Here is a 16,279-nt window from a genome sequence, read left to right as displayed (position 1 = left end):
ATATTAATAAAATATTATATATAATATTTGTCATTCTTTATTTTCATAGTAATTTATTTGTTTGGTCTTTTAAGTGAATAAACATTGGTACTTCTAATGTTACGTAAATTTAATAATTAATAGTAACATTTATTTAACTCATTCATAACATTTCGAAAATTATGTTTTTGAATCGTGTCACTTTTGAAATGAATAAAAAAGCAATGTACAAAAAGAAATAGAACAGAATTTAAACGAAAGAAAAATATGTATAAAATTCGACGTAAAAATATTTTTTAACAACAGTGCAGTTTACGTTATTACAGAATCTGAGAAATAAATGAGCGGATTTATCGATAAAAGCAAGGTGTAAATATGCAAAGTTTCAAAATGAAACAAAACAAGCAAGCGTAGAAGATATAACATATAACGTATAATATATCATAACAAAATTTTAATAAATAATATTTCTGAAACACAATTGAGAATGCATATGTTCCGGTTAAAAAGGAAAGATTTTCTTCAAAAGATATATTAGGCTTCTATCGATTTCATAATGCGCTTAAGCGATTACAACATTAATCACTTGATTAGTCTGTTAGACGTTGGGATCAGATATACAGCAGAACTCTGACATTACTATTATGAAAATAGATGTTAATAACCGTACTAGCGAGCTTTGCAATTTCTCTCCTCTATCTAGCAATATATTGCATAGTTCTAAAACCACATTATTCTGAAATCGAATCATATCCTACGTTTTGTGTGTGTGTGTGTGTGTGTGTGTGTGTGTGTGTGTGTGTGTGTGTGTGTGTGTGTGTGAGTTAACATTCCTATAGTTTACAAATTAGTTTTAAAATGGCAAGACGTATTCTGAGTTATGCAATTTGTTATATTTTATTCAGTTGTTAAAATTTAACGTTAAATTCTCTCTCTCTCTCTCTCTCTCTCTCTCTCTCTCTCTCTCTCTCTCTCTATTTCAGATTACCGTCAGTAGTGGCAGCTAGCACACACTCAATTTTTACTCAATTTACTCGCTAGCTTTGTCAAAATTAGTCGAGCGTAAAAATGTTACGATTGTCGGACTAGGGAAATGGTTTTTGTTGAATTCAATACAACGCATATATATATATATATATATATATACGCATGCACGTTGACGCATATGTATGTGCCTCTCTGTTTGTACACGCATTATACATATTTATAGGGAATAAAGCGATATAAACGCGGGGAAAGGAGAGAAGGATGGCAAGTGCGAAGCCAATTAAAGTGCAAATGTATGGAGATGGAGATAGAATGCCAAGCACCACACTGATCGGGAAACTATAAAACCAAAACTCAACTCAACTAATCAACATCCATCATGCCATATCAATGCATTGAATTTGTTAAAAAAGAGAAAAAAATTAAGAAAGAAAGAGAAATGTAAAAACATAAATATTACTATAAATATACTAAAATAAATAGTGGAAGTAAATAAAATTAATATAAAAAGTGTTATATATAGCAGTTTATATGGATTTGCATAATACGTTTGAATGAATGGTTTCGGAAGCGGCAAAAATGCAACTGAAATTGGGAATTATCGCAAAAATCAAGGTATAATAATCAAACATGAATCCGTAAACGAAGCTTATAACGATGGCATGAGATTATTTATATTACGATTTTACGATATTTTCGGAGTACTGCATTCGAAAAGCTGTTGATATGAAACATTTTGAGCTCTTAATTTAACGTACTAGTTTCAACGTGAAAATATATCAAATGGTGTGTGTGTACTGTAGAGAATACAAATTAACACGCACTTGATTTCCAACGATGGGAAATGGCGTTTATTAAAAAGTCAATCCGCACGGCGCGCATGGATGTGAAAAGAACACGGTAGTTTCGAAATTATGCAGCAACGACCGGCACGGCTGGTACGGCCTGTTTCAGCTAGATATTAAGGTTAATAAATGAAACATAACAGGATTTCCACACGCCAGTTGCACATGGCGGAAGTTGCAGCATAGCCAGCACGCTTTCGCTTTACAGGGAATTCAAGCGCTCTCTGCTAGTTGAGAATCGATCAGCACAAAGTCGTTTCGTATGAAACTGCTACGTAGAAGCCCGCATTATTGGAAATCAGCTTACCAAGCAGCACCGACTGTAAAGTAACAAATTATTGTACATGACACTCACTACTGTCGATTCAATATCTAGCGAGCAGAATCTGATCGGTTAAACTGTGAAACATTCAAACACACATCTTTGTACACATCAGCGATAAATTCAATCCCAATCGACCGTTGAAGTTTACAATTTACAAATTTATTACTCCATATTAATCCTTTTACATCCAATATCCTATGTACGGATGGATATCTCTTTTATATTTCTAATGTATATTTAATATCAGTATTGCTTCTCTGTAACATATGGATATGTTCTAAACTATATAATTTGAATTATTTCACATGAAAATCACGTGAAAAATGTGAATTGATTTCTATGTGAAAAGATAAATAACATAAATACAGAATAGACATGTGAAACATACCTCTGAATAAATAAAAAATCGATCGCGAAGAATTAATAAAATTTCAAAGCGCTAGATTTACGATGGAAATGTTTCAACTGTAATTATTTTAAAATCTTTCTATTCTCTCACGATATTTTGGAGATTACCGTAAATTCCTCTTGATAAAGATTCCATGCAAAATCGATATTGGAGAATTCCAGTACAAAAGTTCTCGATTGATTCGTAATCTTTTTTTAATTAGCTAGTCGACTCGATCGGTCAATGCATAATAGTATTTCATTTTGGTTGATCGAAAGACACCGAATGTGAAAAAGACATGATAAACATCTAGTTCTCGTAAATCGGGAATATGCAATAAATCTAGATGAAATGCTAAAGCTCGTTCTTCCACCTTAAGTCGAGCGAAGTAGAATCACACCGCACTGAACGTGACCAAAGAAAAGGATACGATATCCCATTCCTTTAAAGCTCGAAACTATAGTATAGGATTACGGTTATAGTGTGCATTCGCGGAAATCTTCGATATCGCGAAATAACGAGCTCAACCGTCGTAAGTATTATCGAAGTCACATAGTTCACAGTCATTGGGAACCTAATGCTTTATTGTGGCAAAATATAATAGAAATTGACGTGCTAGACAAAAACGATAAATACACTTAAATTCATAATGTTACCTAATTTTAAATTCATTAAGTTATCTAATTTTAATTATTTTTAATCGCTTCTATAGATCGTCATGCTTCTGTTCGATATGTTGTTAATTTGATTAAAACAAAATTCATAAATTTAAACAATTTAACTGAAGGAATAATGTAATAAATTTTAACCAAAATAAAGTACTTTAGTATAGACGTTGTTTACTTTGAAACTAACTACAGAATTGAATTGATTTATACTTTGACACACTTCTTTTGGAAATTAAAAAGAATAAAATATTGCTTAAATATTGCTTGCGAAGGAATTTGGTTGCCATTGTTCTTTTAATATTTAACATACAATTAGAGCTTTCATAAAATTGCAACATATCTTCAAAATCAATAGGATTGATAATAAATAAAATATAAGTTTAACCAGAACTGTTCTCTCTTGAGCATTCTATAATTCGAATCGTATTCTGTTCAAGTAAACTTACCGGTTAAACGTGTAATGGTAACTTCATAAACCTTGCGCAGTTGAATTTATACTAAAGTCGAATTCCCGGCTCGCGAATTATACAGTTATCACCGAGTTTCGGCCCGGCAGTTTCTGTCAAGTGACAAAGATAATGAACGACCTTTGAGGGACCACATCCGCTGTTCTGTCTATTACCATAGTAATACCGTCGGTTTTCGTCCTACCGTGAGCAGCTGTGCGAAAGGGCTCTTCGGACACGGCGACGCGCGCGTTTAAACGAAAATTATTAGATATCTGCAACGGCCGACCACATACAGTAGACTGGGGAGGACGACTATTACGACGTGGTGTGGAGGTCGATCCGCGTGTCGGCTACAAGGTGCATTCCCGAGCTACGTGGCGGGCTGATCGGATCGGTGAAATCGAGCAGCGTCGACTTCATTAGAATTTAACGCTGTGTAAAGTGAACGCTAAGTGGATCTCTTCGTTCGGCTGTCGTCCGTTGCACCTGCAACCACGATTTTCCGTGGGTTACCCTAACTGCAGCTGCTCGCGACACCTCACATTTTTGGTGTGACCTCGATTTCTGGCTATGTCACGCATTTTTTATGCGAGCAAAATCCATTTGCAAAATTTTGGTTTTTTTATCAAAGATCTAATCTAACAATTAATTGAAAGATAAAGATAAAATTGAAATTTCATAATTTAATTTAATTGATTGAATTTATCGCATGCAAAATGCAAAATACATAAAATGGTGAGTCATCAGCGAGGCTGCTATTACAAAGCCTGCCAGAAAATTTTATGCATATATTATAAATATATAAGTATCTCGGATTTCATGCGCATATTTGTTTTATTTTTATTTTATCTGCAAATTTATAACTACTTTTTTCATGTAGGAAACATTGAGTAAACGAAGAGCACGTTGTTGAATCACAGCTAGTGTAACTAATAGCAGTAATAATTAATAACATATACTGATGTAACGCATGTGTAATTATATCGTTTATATAAATTATACAATATTAACGATCTATTGATCTAGTTTATTAATCATTCCGTAATATTCCAAGTTTATGAGAAACGCCAATCTATATCTAATAAACATACCGTGGGTGGACGGTACCCTATAATCGCTATTATTGGTTGCATAACCTGCTAATCGGAACCACATCGGTTACAAGATAACTTTATCACGTGCATAACACGATTTACGTGCACCGTATCGTCTCTGCTTGCAGCTAATGTATATGTAAGTTTAGCATGGGGATAATACCATTTTAATTATTCATGTTTTTTTTTTCATATCACCTGAAATCCGTTTATTGGAACAAAGAACATATATATTCTCATTTTACGTATTTATATTAATGTGGAATATATAATTTTACTTTGATAAAAATGTATAATTTGCTATAATTAATAATTTAATAAAATATAACAGAAAATATAATGTGACCAATATATAAAGCCATGTGTAAAAACTACACTAATATAATGCTGGAAAAATAATTGTTCTTTTTCTTCGGATAGCTCACGAAAAAGCTCATAAAATAATATTGAGATGAGAGTGGCTATCCAAATGGTTATCTGTAATAATAGCCATTTAATAGCCGTTAGTCTCTGAATAATCGAACGGAAAGCGCAGCATCCATGAGTGAACGCTGTGGCAACAGTAGGATCCCCAGAGGATCTGGAGAGAGGAAAACTGAGAGAGCCCCACAAAAGCCGTCCGAGTACGTCTTTGTTTACTCCAAGCTATCTCCGTTCGCGTTTTCGTCTTTTCTCCGATTTCCCTCGCTCACTTTTGATTCCTCCTTGCGGGGCGTCTCCGCTCCTTCGCTCTTCGAGTATCGCCAGTCCTTATCCCCTCGAATCACCTAGCAGCTCTGAGAAGATTCCTTTTATCTCGACGATATCGCGTTCGTCCCCCTTACTCTATCGTTTAAACAAACTTCTCTGTAATCGAAACTGAATCGATGGATTAAGAATCCAATTGCGAATTTCTCACTCTCTTTTTCTTTCTCTCTTTTCTCTTGCTTGTTGTCTTACTCCGCGCACCGTAAAATCCCTTCAAATGTTGTATAACTCTTATAGCAAGACGCGCACGGTTGGTTAAATTGATATCTGCGGCCGGAAAGAATCATGTAGGACGGGCGTTTTCCCGAAATACGTTTCCACTATTGCATCGACGCTCACGAAGAGATATCTATAGTGGCAGAAGTAAAAGCAGCAACAGCAGCAGCAGCAGCGGCAATAAAGCTTGCTTTATTTTTACTATCCCTCTAGCCAAGTACCGCCCCGTATTTCCTCCGGGATATTGACATATCGGGGGTGCCGGGGCTTCTCCTCTTAACGCCCTTTTTACACTGGCTCGGAATTTATGTCTTCTTCCTCCTCTTCTCGTTCCGCCCTTTACTCTTTTCGCCTAGCACTCTCTTCTTCTCCGCCTCTTTATCTCGTTTCACATCCCACGTTCTCTTCTATCTTCCTCGTCTTGCTTCTCGTCGACGGTTCCTCCTCTCGCACGCATCCACCAATTCTCGGCCACTCCTCGCGTTTCTCGGACAATCAATCACGCACGCGTATCAATCTCCACGTTGCAGAATCAACTAGAAATCTCTATTAGAAGCCGAATCACCGCGGCCTCTTTTCTCGATATTCTAGATCGAATATGTCGATTTTTTGACCGTAGAATAACGTAGGCGCAATCGTTACTGGCAACGATCCCTTCGTCGAATACTTTCTCAACGAACGGAAACGCCATTTGGATGTAAAATCACTGCAGATTAGGAATCCTGAGAAAAACGGATGGTGTTGAATTTTCTGGGTGGCAATCAACTCGGAGAAGGGGATAGTAATCTCAGATGATAAGAAATTCGTGATGTATAGCTACCTATCTACATAAAAATTATTGCTCTTATTGGTATTTTATTTTACAAAAAAATATCTTCTTTATTTCGATTTCATGATTATTGATTCTAAAATTACAAGTAAAAAATATTTTATACTGTCATGGTATAAGATTGATCAGATGGAACACGTAATGACATCTATTCAATCCCAAAGTGAGGTGTTAAAGACTTTTACCAAGGTCGAATTCCGCAGAGTCAGCTAACACGATGTGACATTTACTAACTTTTTGCGCAATCAGGCGAGAAGTTTTCTCTTCTCGCTCCCCTTTCGTGAAGGACACATGCAGTTCAGCGGACAGGAGGGGATCTTTATACTATATTAATAACTGTGTTTTTGCCGGTTCATCTAGCACGTTCGGAACATCGTTGGATGAAAGATGCGGCAATGAAATAAAAACGCGAATGACCCGCGGATGCAATCCGGTCAGTGGACGCGGAAAAACAATGAACAACCGCTCGTCAACTTGCTCGGGGGTTGTATACTCTTGCCTGCCCTATCCTCTCTCCTTCTCTCTCTTGCTCTCTTATTTTTTGTTGCATTCCTATTTATTGGTATCATGGGACATACGGTGGCATAAGGGTTGTATAAAAAAGGGCTACGAGAGGAATGTGAGGAATGGTGGAAAATGAGAGAAGCGCGAAAGAGCCACGAACACGACGGCGAAAAACGCAATATCGTGCCGAGAATGTCAAGCAGAACTACAGAATGAAAGCAGATCGAGTGGACGTTCAAAATCGTCCGACAAAGCTTGCAGACCGTCCACCAGGATTGAGAGTCTTCCAGTATGTAGCTTCGATTGCTGAAAAGCACACGACTGCGCCTCGTTACGAGCATTCGGTTACAACCGGAGGATTGTAGCTAGCGACCGTGGTCGATTATAGGTCAACTTTATTTGACGTCGATGAATATACAGTTACGACAGTTAAACGATTCGTTGATGCGAGGTGTATTTGACCATTCTCATATTTCACTATTTACGTATCGAGTATGTAATCCCGTCGTATACATATCTAGGATCAATAAAGAGCTTGTGTATAGATTAATCCCGATGCAACAGGAGTATCAGAGACATTATTGACGACCCAATACCGTTATCTTTATACAATATTCGCAATGTTGATCAAGATATAAATTAAGTACATTAAATATAATTTTGTTCAGCCGATCTAAAAATAATTTTAAAAATCCAATTTTTATACGAAATGATATTAACAAAAAATTCATATCACCGATAATTAAAATTCCTATGCACCGATTAAAAAGTTAGGATCAATAATTCATAAAATTTTGATGGAATTATAAAAATCTCGATGGAAACTATTGAGAAAATTAAAACATTTATCTTAAATTCTCTCTCTCTCTCTCTCTCCCCCCCCCCTTCTCCCTCCCTCTCTTTCTCTCTCCTCTCACTCCCCTTCCTCTGTCTCTATATGATTTTCTTTTTAAACATTCTTTTTATTTATCAAGACATTTTTATAGAAATATTACACAGAAAGAACAATTTTATTAAAGTATCAAAAAATTTAAGTATATACAGATCTCTGAAAATAATTTTGTTGAACCATTAAAATAATTAGGTGTATATTTACATTATATAATTAGATATAATTGGAAAACTCCAACATGATGAGTAATGATGCAAAAAATTTTCATTCTAGCAATGAAATAGCTTCAGTTTGAACGTCCTACTCTCTAAATTTCTTGGAATAAAATTTTACTTCAAAAGAGTGAAACTATTGCTACATTAATGAAAAAAAATGGAAATATTTGCATTCTTGAATAAGAATTGGCAGATTTTCACTTTCATTGGAGTGAAATTTTATCTTTCTTTGTTGAGTTTTATTCTAAAAAAGAAGTAAAATTTTTTTTACTTTCACTCCAAAAGAATGAAAATTTACTACTCTTGTTTAAAAGTGTAAATATTTTCAATGTCTTTTTCTTTTGGAGATTTCACTCCAAGAAATTTAGAGAATATGTAATTATTTTGATAATCCAACACAACTATTTTCAGATTTTTATCTAGTTAAATTTTTAGTTAAGCAAAATTCATCTTTTTCATATAATCTAATACTATCTTTCATTGTATTTAAATATGATTTTATTAACTGATATGTTGCGCTCGTATATTACATAAAATGTGCGATATGAAACCAAAATATTCTCATAAACAGATTGCTTCATACTAGCGTACATTTTTTTTCCAGGTCAAGTTGATCTTTGGACCCAAAGCACCACCGGCTGCGCCTGTACCTTTAATGCAACCAGCAACGATTGCGCGTGTTGCGTACCATCGGGTGGCTGCAGCTGCGGCGCAGCTTCACCCGATAGATGCGCTCAATGCGGACTGGAACAGCATTGCGCAAATAGTAAGTATTACTAAGTTAATCATAACTTACACAACAAGATTGAATTTTTTTGAAATTGTAATGTTTGCTGTAACATTTCACTACAAGTGAAGATTTCTTCGTGTAACTATATTTGATGCAGACATTAATTTAAAATATTGCAGTCAAAACGGCGCATTGTACATTTTAAGAGATACATTTCTAACGCGCTTTAATCTGCATGCATGTAAAGCATGGCATAAATGCAAAACTTATTAATCTCGTAAGCAGTAAACGAAAATTCTTTCTCACTGTTGCTTTTGCCGCTTTTTCTACCCGCTGACGATCAACTAACTGACGTATTTGCTCTCTCGGTCCTCTACGAAGAAATATAATTACGTCGTGTCAAAAAGACACAGACGATCTCTTTGAGTCTTTGCCATCGCTAAAAACAAGATTCACGCTATTAAGCCACTTGCTTCGTGCTATTTCGTTTGCAGCCGCTCGTGTCGCGTGAACAAGTGGAAATTAAAGCGTTGCGTCGCGTCGCGGCGAGCGAGTCCTTTTCGAGAGCGGCTATAGGACGGCGCGGGGAAAGAACAAACGGAGAAGCAAAAGAGAACGGGAACGTTTGTAAGAGGATGAGCCCTTGGCAATGCTCAAAAGACACTGAGATAAGATCTAAAGAAAAGAAAGCGTGATTCCAGTCAAACGTACGATACGTTCGCAGCTCGCTTTGCACGATAGTATCGAAGAAATTACTCCTGCGTGTCCGTCCATTCGATCTTTCTTTCTTATAACTAATCATTCTTGACGAAGTTCTTATACTCCATCCATCTAACCTTTCTTTGCGCTAATTACGAGGAGCGATATTGCCTTCGCGTTCCATCCATCAAATTCTTCTCTTCTCAGATTTCTTTCAACATCGCAGGATATTCTATAACCCCCGTAAGTATATTTAGTTATAGTTAAAAGGGTTTACAAATTTTTTTTGCGCAAGCTTATAGAATTTTGTTTAAAGTATAAATAAAAATCTTTAATGATGTATCATTCACTCATTAGCATCAATAACATTAAATTACTTGTCAATTTATTTTGTGATATATATTTTCAGTTTAGAACTGTACATGATCGACAAATAATCAGCGCATAATTTGCTTCAATTAGAAATTAACAATCCGCCTTGGACCAAATATGGTTCTCTTCATTTATTTATCTTAAAAATTTTGTAACAAATATATTGATTACTTTCGAGCTTAGCATTTATAAATAATATAATGAAACTTGGATTTTTTTATTATAAACAACTAAGATTACGATAAAAGAATATTTAGTAAATCTGAAATTTTGATTAAGATTTACATTTTTTAGTAAAATTTCATTAAGATTTATGTTTTTTAATATAAATTTGAACTCACTTTATATAATAAGAGAATCATAAAAGAATAATACTAATAGTCTCATGTCAAAAAGAAATATGCTACAAGATGGTATTCGCATCAAAACATCCTGTACAACATCCTACAGGAAGCAATTAAGAATCAAATTACACACTATGGCAGATTGCCTCATAATATTGCGCCAAGCTGTCGCGACTCGTCGTCGCCCAAACAACACGATTGCACAGAGACGCGCCAATGAAACTGTACGAAGTATGAGTAAGAAAAATCGTTATTAGCCACACTCCATTTTTCTCTGCGCCTTTCTGTTGCCATCTTCCTTCATCATGATGATTTCATGTAAAAATTCGACATTCTAAAATAAAAATACGACTGAAATATAATTATATTCTTAACATTTTTGTATTTCTTATAAATTATAAGAAATGAAGAATAGTAGAGAATGTTTATCGATACGATTACACAGTGTTAATCCAAATAAAATACGACCGTATCACTATTCGATAGTTCGTATTTTTATATAAGCGTCATTTTGTTCCATTTCAGTGTGCAACATAACATTGGATAGCAGACAGCTGTTCAGCAAATCGGATCGTGGCTTCGGGCAAATAAAGTCGCCGTATCTTCAAGGGCCCTCGAGGTGTACATATAGATTCGTGCCGGATACTGGACAGCGGGTCGAGCTACAGATATATCGACTGGTGTCCATCGGTCGACACAACGGCACCGCGTAAGTAGACTTTTTGGTGACGCCTTTCTTTCCATCCGCTCATATCGCTTAACGGCCTTTTGCGCCCCTAGGTTCCTTTATAGCCGCGACCGTAAACTTTATGGCAAAGTATTCTCGGCGTCTGTATAGCTTCTGCCTGACAGTTACATGCGTCTTTAAACTTGCACTCACCTCATGGTTGAGCCCAAGTAATTTTGAATACATAATAAAACATATGTGTGTGTGTGTGTGTGTGTGTGTGTGTGTGTGTGTGTATGTGTGTGTGTGTGAACACTTAAACAGCTTTTCAGTATGATATATTTGGTTTTTTTCAACTACTTTTTTAATACTTTATTCTCACTGTTTAACTTGAAGCTTTATTATTAATATAAATATACATTTGCTTGATATTGTTATTATGTTTCTTAAGACATTTTCATTGAAAAGAAATTTTATATTATATCCATTTTTATGAAAGTTATAAGCAATTATCGAATCGGATTGAGTAAGTTAACTAATATTTTGTTCCTGAAGCTTCGAAGAGTTAAGGACACAATTTAAGATCTATTGGATATTTTATGTTGTTTAAAAAGCACTCTTCAACAGAGTTTTGTGTTTTTTTCTTATAACAACAAATCGTTTATATATATTGAAAACAAAAACTCTCAAAATATTTTAAACACATTTATCTAACTCTTAAAATATTTTAAACACATTTATTTAATAATTTACAATTTTTCAATTGCAAAATAACGACCATTCATGAAATCTTCGTCTTTACTTTTCTCGTTTGTGTAAGTAGTTGAAGAGCGGACCGATATGATTGAAAATCGCTTTCGTCGATGGTCGTTTCAATTTATCATACTTCCGCTCTTACGAGACGATAGCTGGGTTCTCAAGTCCTTCTCGACTATGGGTAGAAGGAGGAGCTGAGAAGTCACGAGTAATGCCGACGGAACTACGAGAACTCAGAGGATTGGGGAGAAAAATTACTGTTTTCAGAAAGCCCTCTGGCATCCCTGCCATACACGAGCTCGTCCACTCCGACCACGTTCACGAACAAACTTCGTGGCGGGCAGGAAAGGCCTTCGACAAGCCCTGGAAAAGTTCTTACAATTTTTCGACAAGGCTCTTCAACCCCTCGTTCTCGGGCTCCAGTGTGCCACGACGGCCAAGTCGGAGCTGGCTTACGACGCGCCGAGCATCATACGAGCTTATTCTAGTAGCTTTTGTTCCCATTTCGGAATACGCAAAACTCACGCGACCGTACATATCCATGAGGTAGATGTGTGCTTACAGTGTGCGAATGGTGGTGGCACGAACGAAAAATATACGTCCGTACTTCCCTTATTGCTATCTTTCTTGAGAGAAAATACATTTCCGTTAAATTTTCAACGCCAGTCCTGTCGCCATGTCTAAAAATAACTTCAAAAATAAGTTTGTAAATCAATTACTATTAGTACTCACATATATTCGACAACATAGATTGAATCTAATAATTTTTACTCGCAGAAATAAAAATTTTTTAAATAATTTCGCATTTTATTCTTGGCAAAAATGTACGTACATCTTATAAATTAAGAGAACGTTCAAGATTAATTTTCTCATAAAAATTAAAGCCTTAAAAAAATATTGTCGGTCCTTTTGCATTTTTAGAGAAGGATCTGGAACGCGATTAAACTCCTACATTACTTGTAATGTGTAAAATATAAATCTGCATAATTCTCATATTACACTTTCAAACAATAAGAGTGTACTAAATGACCACCATCCGTTAGAAGCTAAAAGCGCTGCGTTAAACGCATATAAAAAATGCAGGAGCCCACACTTTAAGTCCACTTGTTAGCGAGGAAGGCTGGTAAGCTGAGAGCGAAAAATACCGTTACTCTTGCCTGCACGGCTCAGATCGTTCACGTTTCTTTCGTTTTCCGCACTGTGCTCTGAGAAACTGCAACGACCGGAAGAAACAGCGCCGCCCACACGAATCGTACCGCGCAAATCCTTCTACACGGAAAAATATTGGTGCTTGATCGGCTTTATCGTAGAAAATCCTGCGAAATTTTAGTATTACTTCTGAGCGGAATCCTCGGGAAATTTTGCGGGCCATTTGCGACGCTCCTTAAAAGTCGAGGCGAAAAATATCACGCGAAGAACAGTGAACTAAAGATATTCAAACAATCATCTAGCAGATGAGCTCCAAATTTCATATTATGTTGAATTGTTTTCGTGTTATTGAAAGTAACTATGGCAAATCGATATCGACGATGCGCGAGAAAAATATATTTGCATGTTAAATCTGTAATTAAAAATGTATACTCTAGATTTTTAGTAGATAATTAGAGTGATAATATATTTAAATGAGTATTTTGTCGTAAAACTTTGTTTGCTAAATTGTGTACACTCTTTCGTGAAAATTCAACATTTACGAATGAGATTGAAATAGCCGGTTTTCATAGTTTACGCAACGCATGACGCTGAATTAATATCACACCGGACCGTAGCAGGACGGAGTTGGTGGAAATATGACAAACGACACATGTTACATGCGCGGTCGTGTAATACGTGTGTAGTTCATGCTCGTTAAGTTATAATTAATGTAACTTTCCGAGTTGTACTATGTAGGATGCCATAACAGGTTCCTTGTATTGTTTTGTATCACGTTTATCACATCTTTCAAAAAAACAAATAGTTGATTACTGATTACAAAAAATTATGTTATTATAAAAAGTTTTAACGGCTAAATTGCGCCAACATATAATATTTTGAGAAAAAATATTATATATACAGTAAATATAGATTTTTAGAAGCTTTATTAAAAAGTTATAATAAAAAAATATATAATCTAGTGATAACATCTAGTGATCTCGGAGACTAAGAAATTATACCGGACAATTATTTGTATCCTTTTTTTTTTATTATTAGGGGAATTAAAAATATTTCTTTTTATGAACGTTGTTTCATTAATACATAGAATTCTTAATGAAAATAATAATTAATCTCCTGTATCACATATATGTACTTCATAAAACTGGATAAGCAGAAAGAGGATGAATTAACTCGACAAATATTAAACTTTCCGTTCTTCAATCATATTTTTACTCCCTTCTACAATTTGAGTTTTTTATCAAAATTTTTTTGTATTGTTCTAAACCTTCAAAAAATGTGAAAACTTTTCAACATCTCTATTACCAGATGTAATTTTTTTTTAACTTAAATATTAAATTTCTAGTTATAATAAAAATTGAAATATAAAGGAGAAATTTAAGTGAAAATTTCTTTTATGCGAAAAAAATCCAGATTGCCAAAAATTGTCAAAGAATTAATCAACTTTATTATATTGTTAATAATAAAAACGGATTTCTTTCATTTAAGACAGATTTTATTTTTTATCATAATTTTTTAAAGCTTCTATTAACCTATGTTTATATGACATTCTTCTAACTTTTATCTATAGAACATATTGCGCAATGTGACCATTAAAAACCTCGGAAAAATCCTGTATACACTGTCTAAAAGTGAATCAGTGAATATAACTTCACTTATACATAACAGCTATAAATAACTGTACTACAATTATAAATAATGTAATTATTAACGAACATTTATTGTTTTTCAGTAATAATACACTGATTTATTTTTAGAAAGCACTATTCATTGAAAAATTTATTAGTTTCTTTTAGGAAAGTAATAGATTTATATTCTTTTTTATGAATTAATCTAAATTAGATTTTTTTATTAAATTAAATGTTTCACTGCAGCAGCAGTTACTGCATTTCACAGATATTTATGCTTTGCACAAGTTGCGTTTATATTGTCTCTTTCTCTTCTTAACAATTGCTGTCTCACGTACACAAATCGTCTATCTTACTGCTGTCCCATACAGTCGGACCTTCCGGGGTCCTTCTCGAGCACTCATAGAAGCTTGATAATAGAACGTGAATTTCGAGAAATGGAACAAAGCGCGAGCCACTCGGGTGTCTCGTGTTCCAGTCCGAAAACCGGAAGATGTAGGTGCTCCTAATCCCGAATGCCGAGCCACGGTCGTCGCGATGTACGTGTACGTTCTCGATGAGACGCAATTGGGTCAGGTCCTTCGGCTGGACATGCACTTCATTCCGTAAACGTCTCTCGAATGACCTGCACGGTGCGATTTCAGGTCCGATGCAATGTCGTATAATATTAAGTGAATTAAGTCAGAAACACTCTCGAAAATCTAAAGCAAAGTCATAATCGAATAAAATTTCTTCTCCACAAAGTTGTACATTGTAACAATTGTATAATTCTATAGTGTTGATTTACTAACGAAACTATTATTATAATATACGCTCACAGCAAAGAAACTTTGTTAATAAAGTACGGTACTTAACACATGACATTTGTCATGATAAAAAGTTACATTTTATTCAATAATATATTTTATTTAATGTAGATAAATAATTCATGTAAATAAAAAGATTTTGCTGATTTTGCTAATTAAAAAAATTTTTGTTAGATACAGATCTGAAAATAATTTTGTTGAAATATTAAAATAATTATATAGAACGTTCAACTAGTTGCTAAAACATCAAACTTTTTGTAGTATTGCTCATTGTGTGTGTGTGTGTGTGTGTGTGTGTGTGTGTGTGTGTGCGCGCGTGTGTGTGTGTGTGTGTGTGTGTGTGTATTGTGAGTTTCCTATATAATTATAATTATTTTGATAGAATTATATTTTAACAGAATTATATTTTCAGATCTGTATCTACCTAAAGTTTTATACATATAGAGTAGAATAGAATTTATTACATTTCAGCATTTACATAGCTAAAAAAGGAGAAGTTTTATACATATATAAATTTTTATATTTTTAGCAAAATCGGTTCTTTCCGTGTTACAAATATCAATACTTGATTTTTTTTTCTTTTGATTGAAGTATTATAATAGATAGATTATATCAAGCTAAAGCTATATCAAGCTGAATATAAGGCTTAGTGAATTTAATGCCACAAATATAATTCTCTCTAGTTCTCGAGAATTGATTTGCGCGAAAACAGCGTGCGGTACACTAAATCCGCAGAGATATCGCTCTGGACGGTACTCAAATTAACCGTGTAGAATTAATTTACGGGCTTTATTGAACATTGTACAAATTTCATACTTTCCCACTCGTAAACTTTCGACTGTGCGTATTCTCGAAAATTAGTTCGCACAATACAATCGATATATAGACAATACATTGATATTTACGTTGTACGAGATCACGCAAATTAAATACGGAATATGCTATCAATGTTCCAGGAATCGTTCGCTGAAAGCTTATGTCGTCTTTATA

The 16,279-nt window shown here is 34.6% G+C and overlaps 1 protein-coding gene across 1 annotated transcript in view; it reads left to right on the top strand.

The window, feature by feature from the left end:
- The window catches only part of LOC108686906, a 273,422-nt gene that overhangs the window by 107,526 nt on the left and 149,617 nt on the right, over positions 1-16,279 (top strand). The window contains exons 3-4 of the mRNA XM_018192414.1: positions 8,743-8,904; positions 10,809-10,992. Of these exons, the coding sequence (XP_018047903.1) occupies positions 8,743-8,904; positions 10,809-10,992 (346 nt within the window). The remainder of the gene's footprint in view (positions 1-8,742; positions 8,905-10,808; positions 10,993-16,279) is intronic.

Source organism: Atta colombica, unplaced genomic scaffold, assembly GCF_001594045.1.
Source record: "Atta colombica isolate Treedump-2 unplaced genomic scaffold, Acol1.0 scaffold198, whole genome shotgun sequence".
Lineage (NCBI taxonomy): Eukaryota > Metazoa > Arthropoda > Insecta > Hymenoptera > Formicidae > Atta > Atta colombica.
This window is presented reverse-complemented; position numbering and strand designations above follow the sequence as displayed.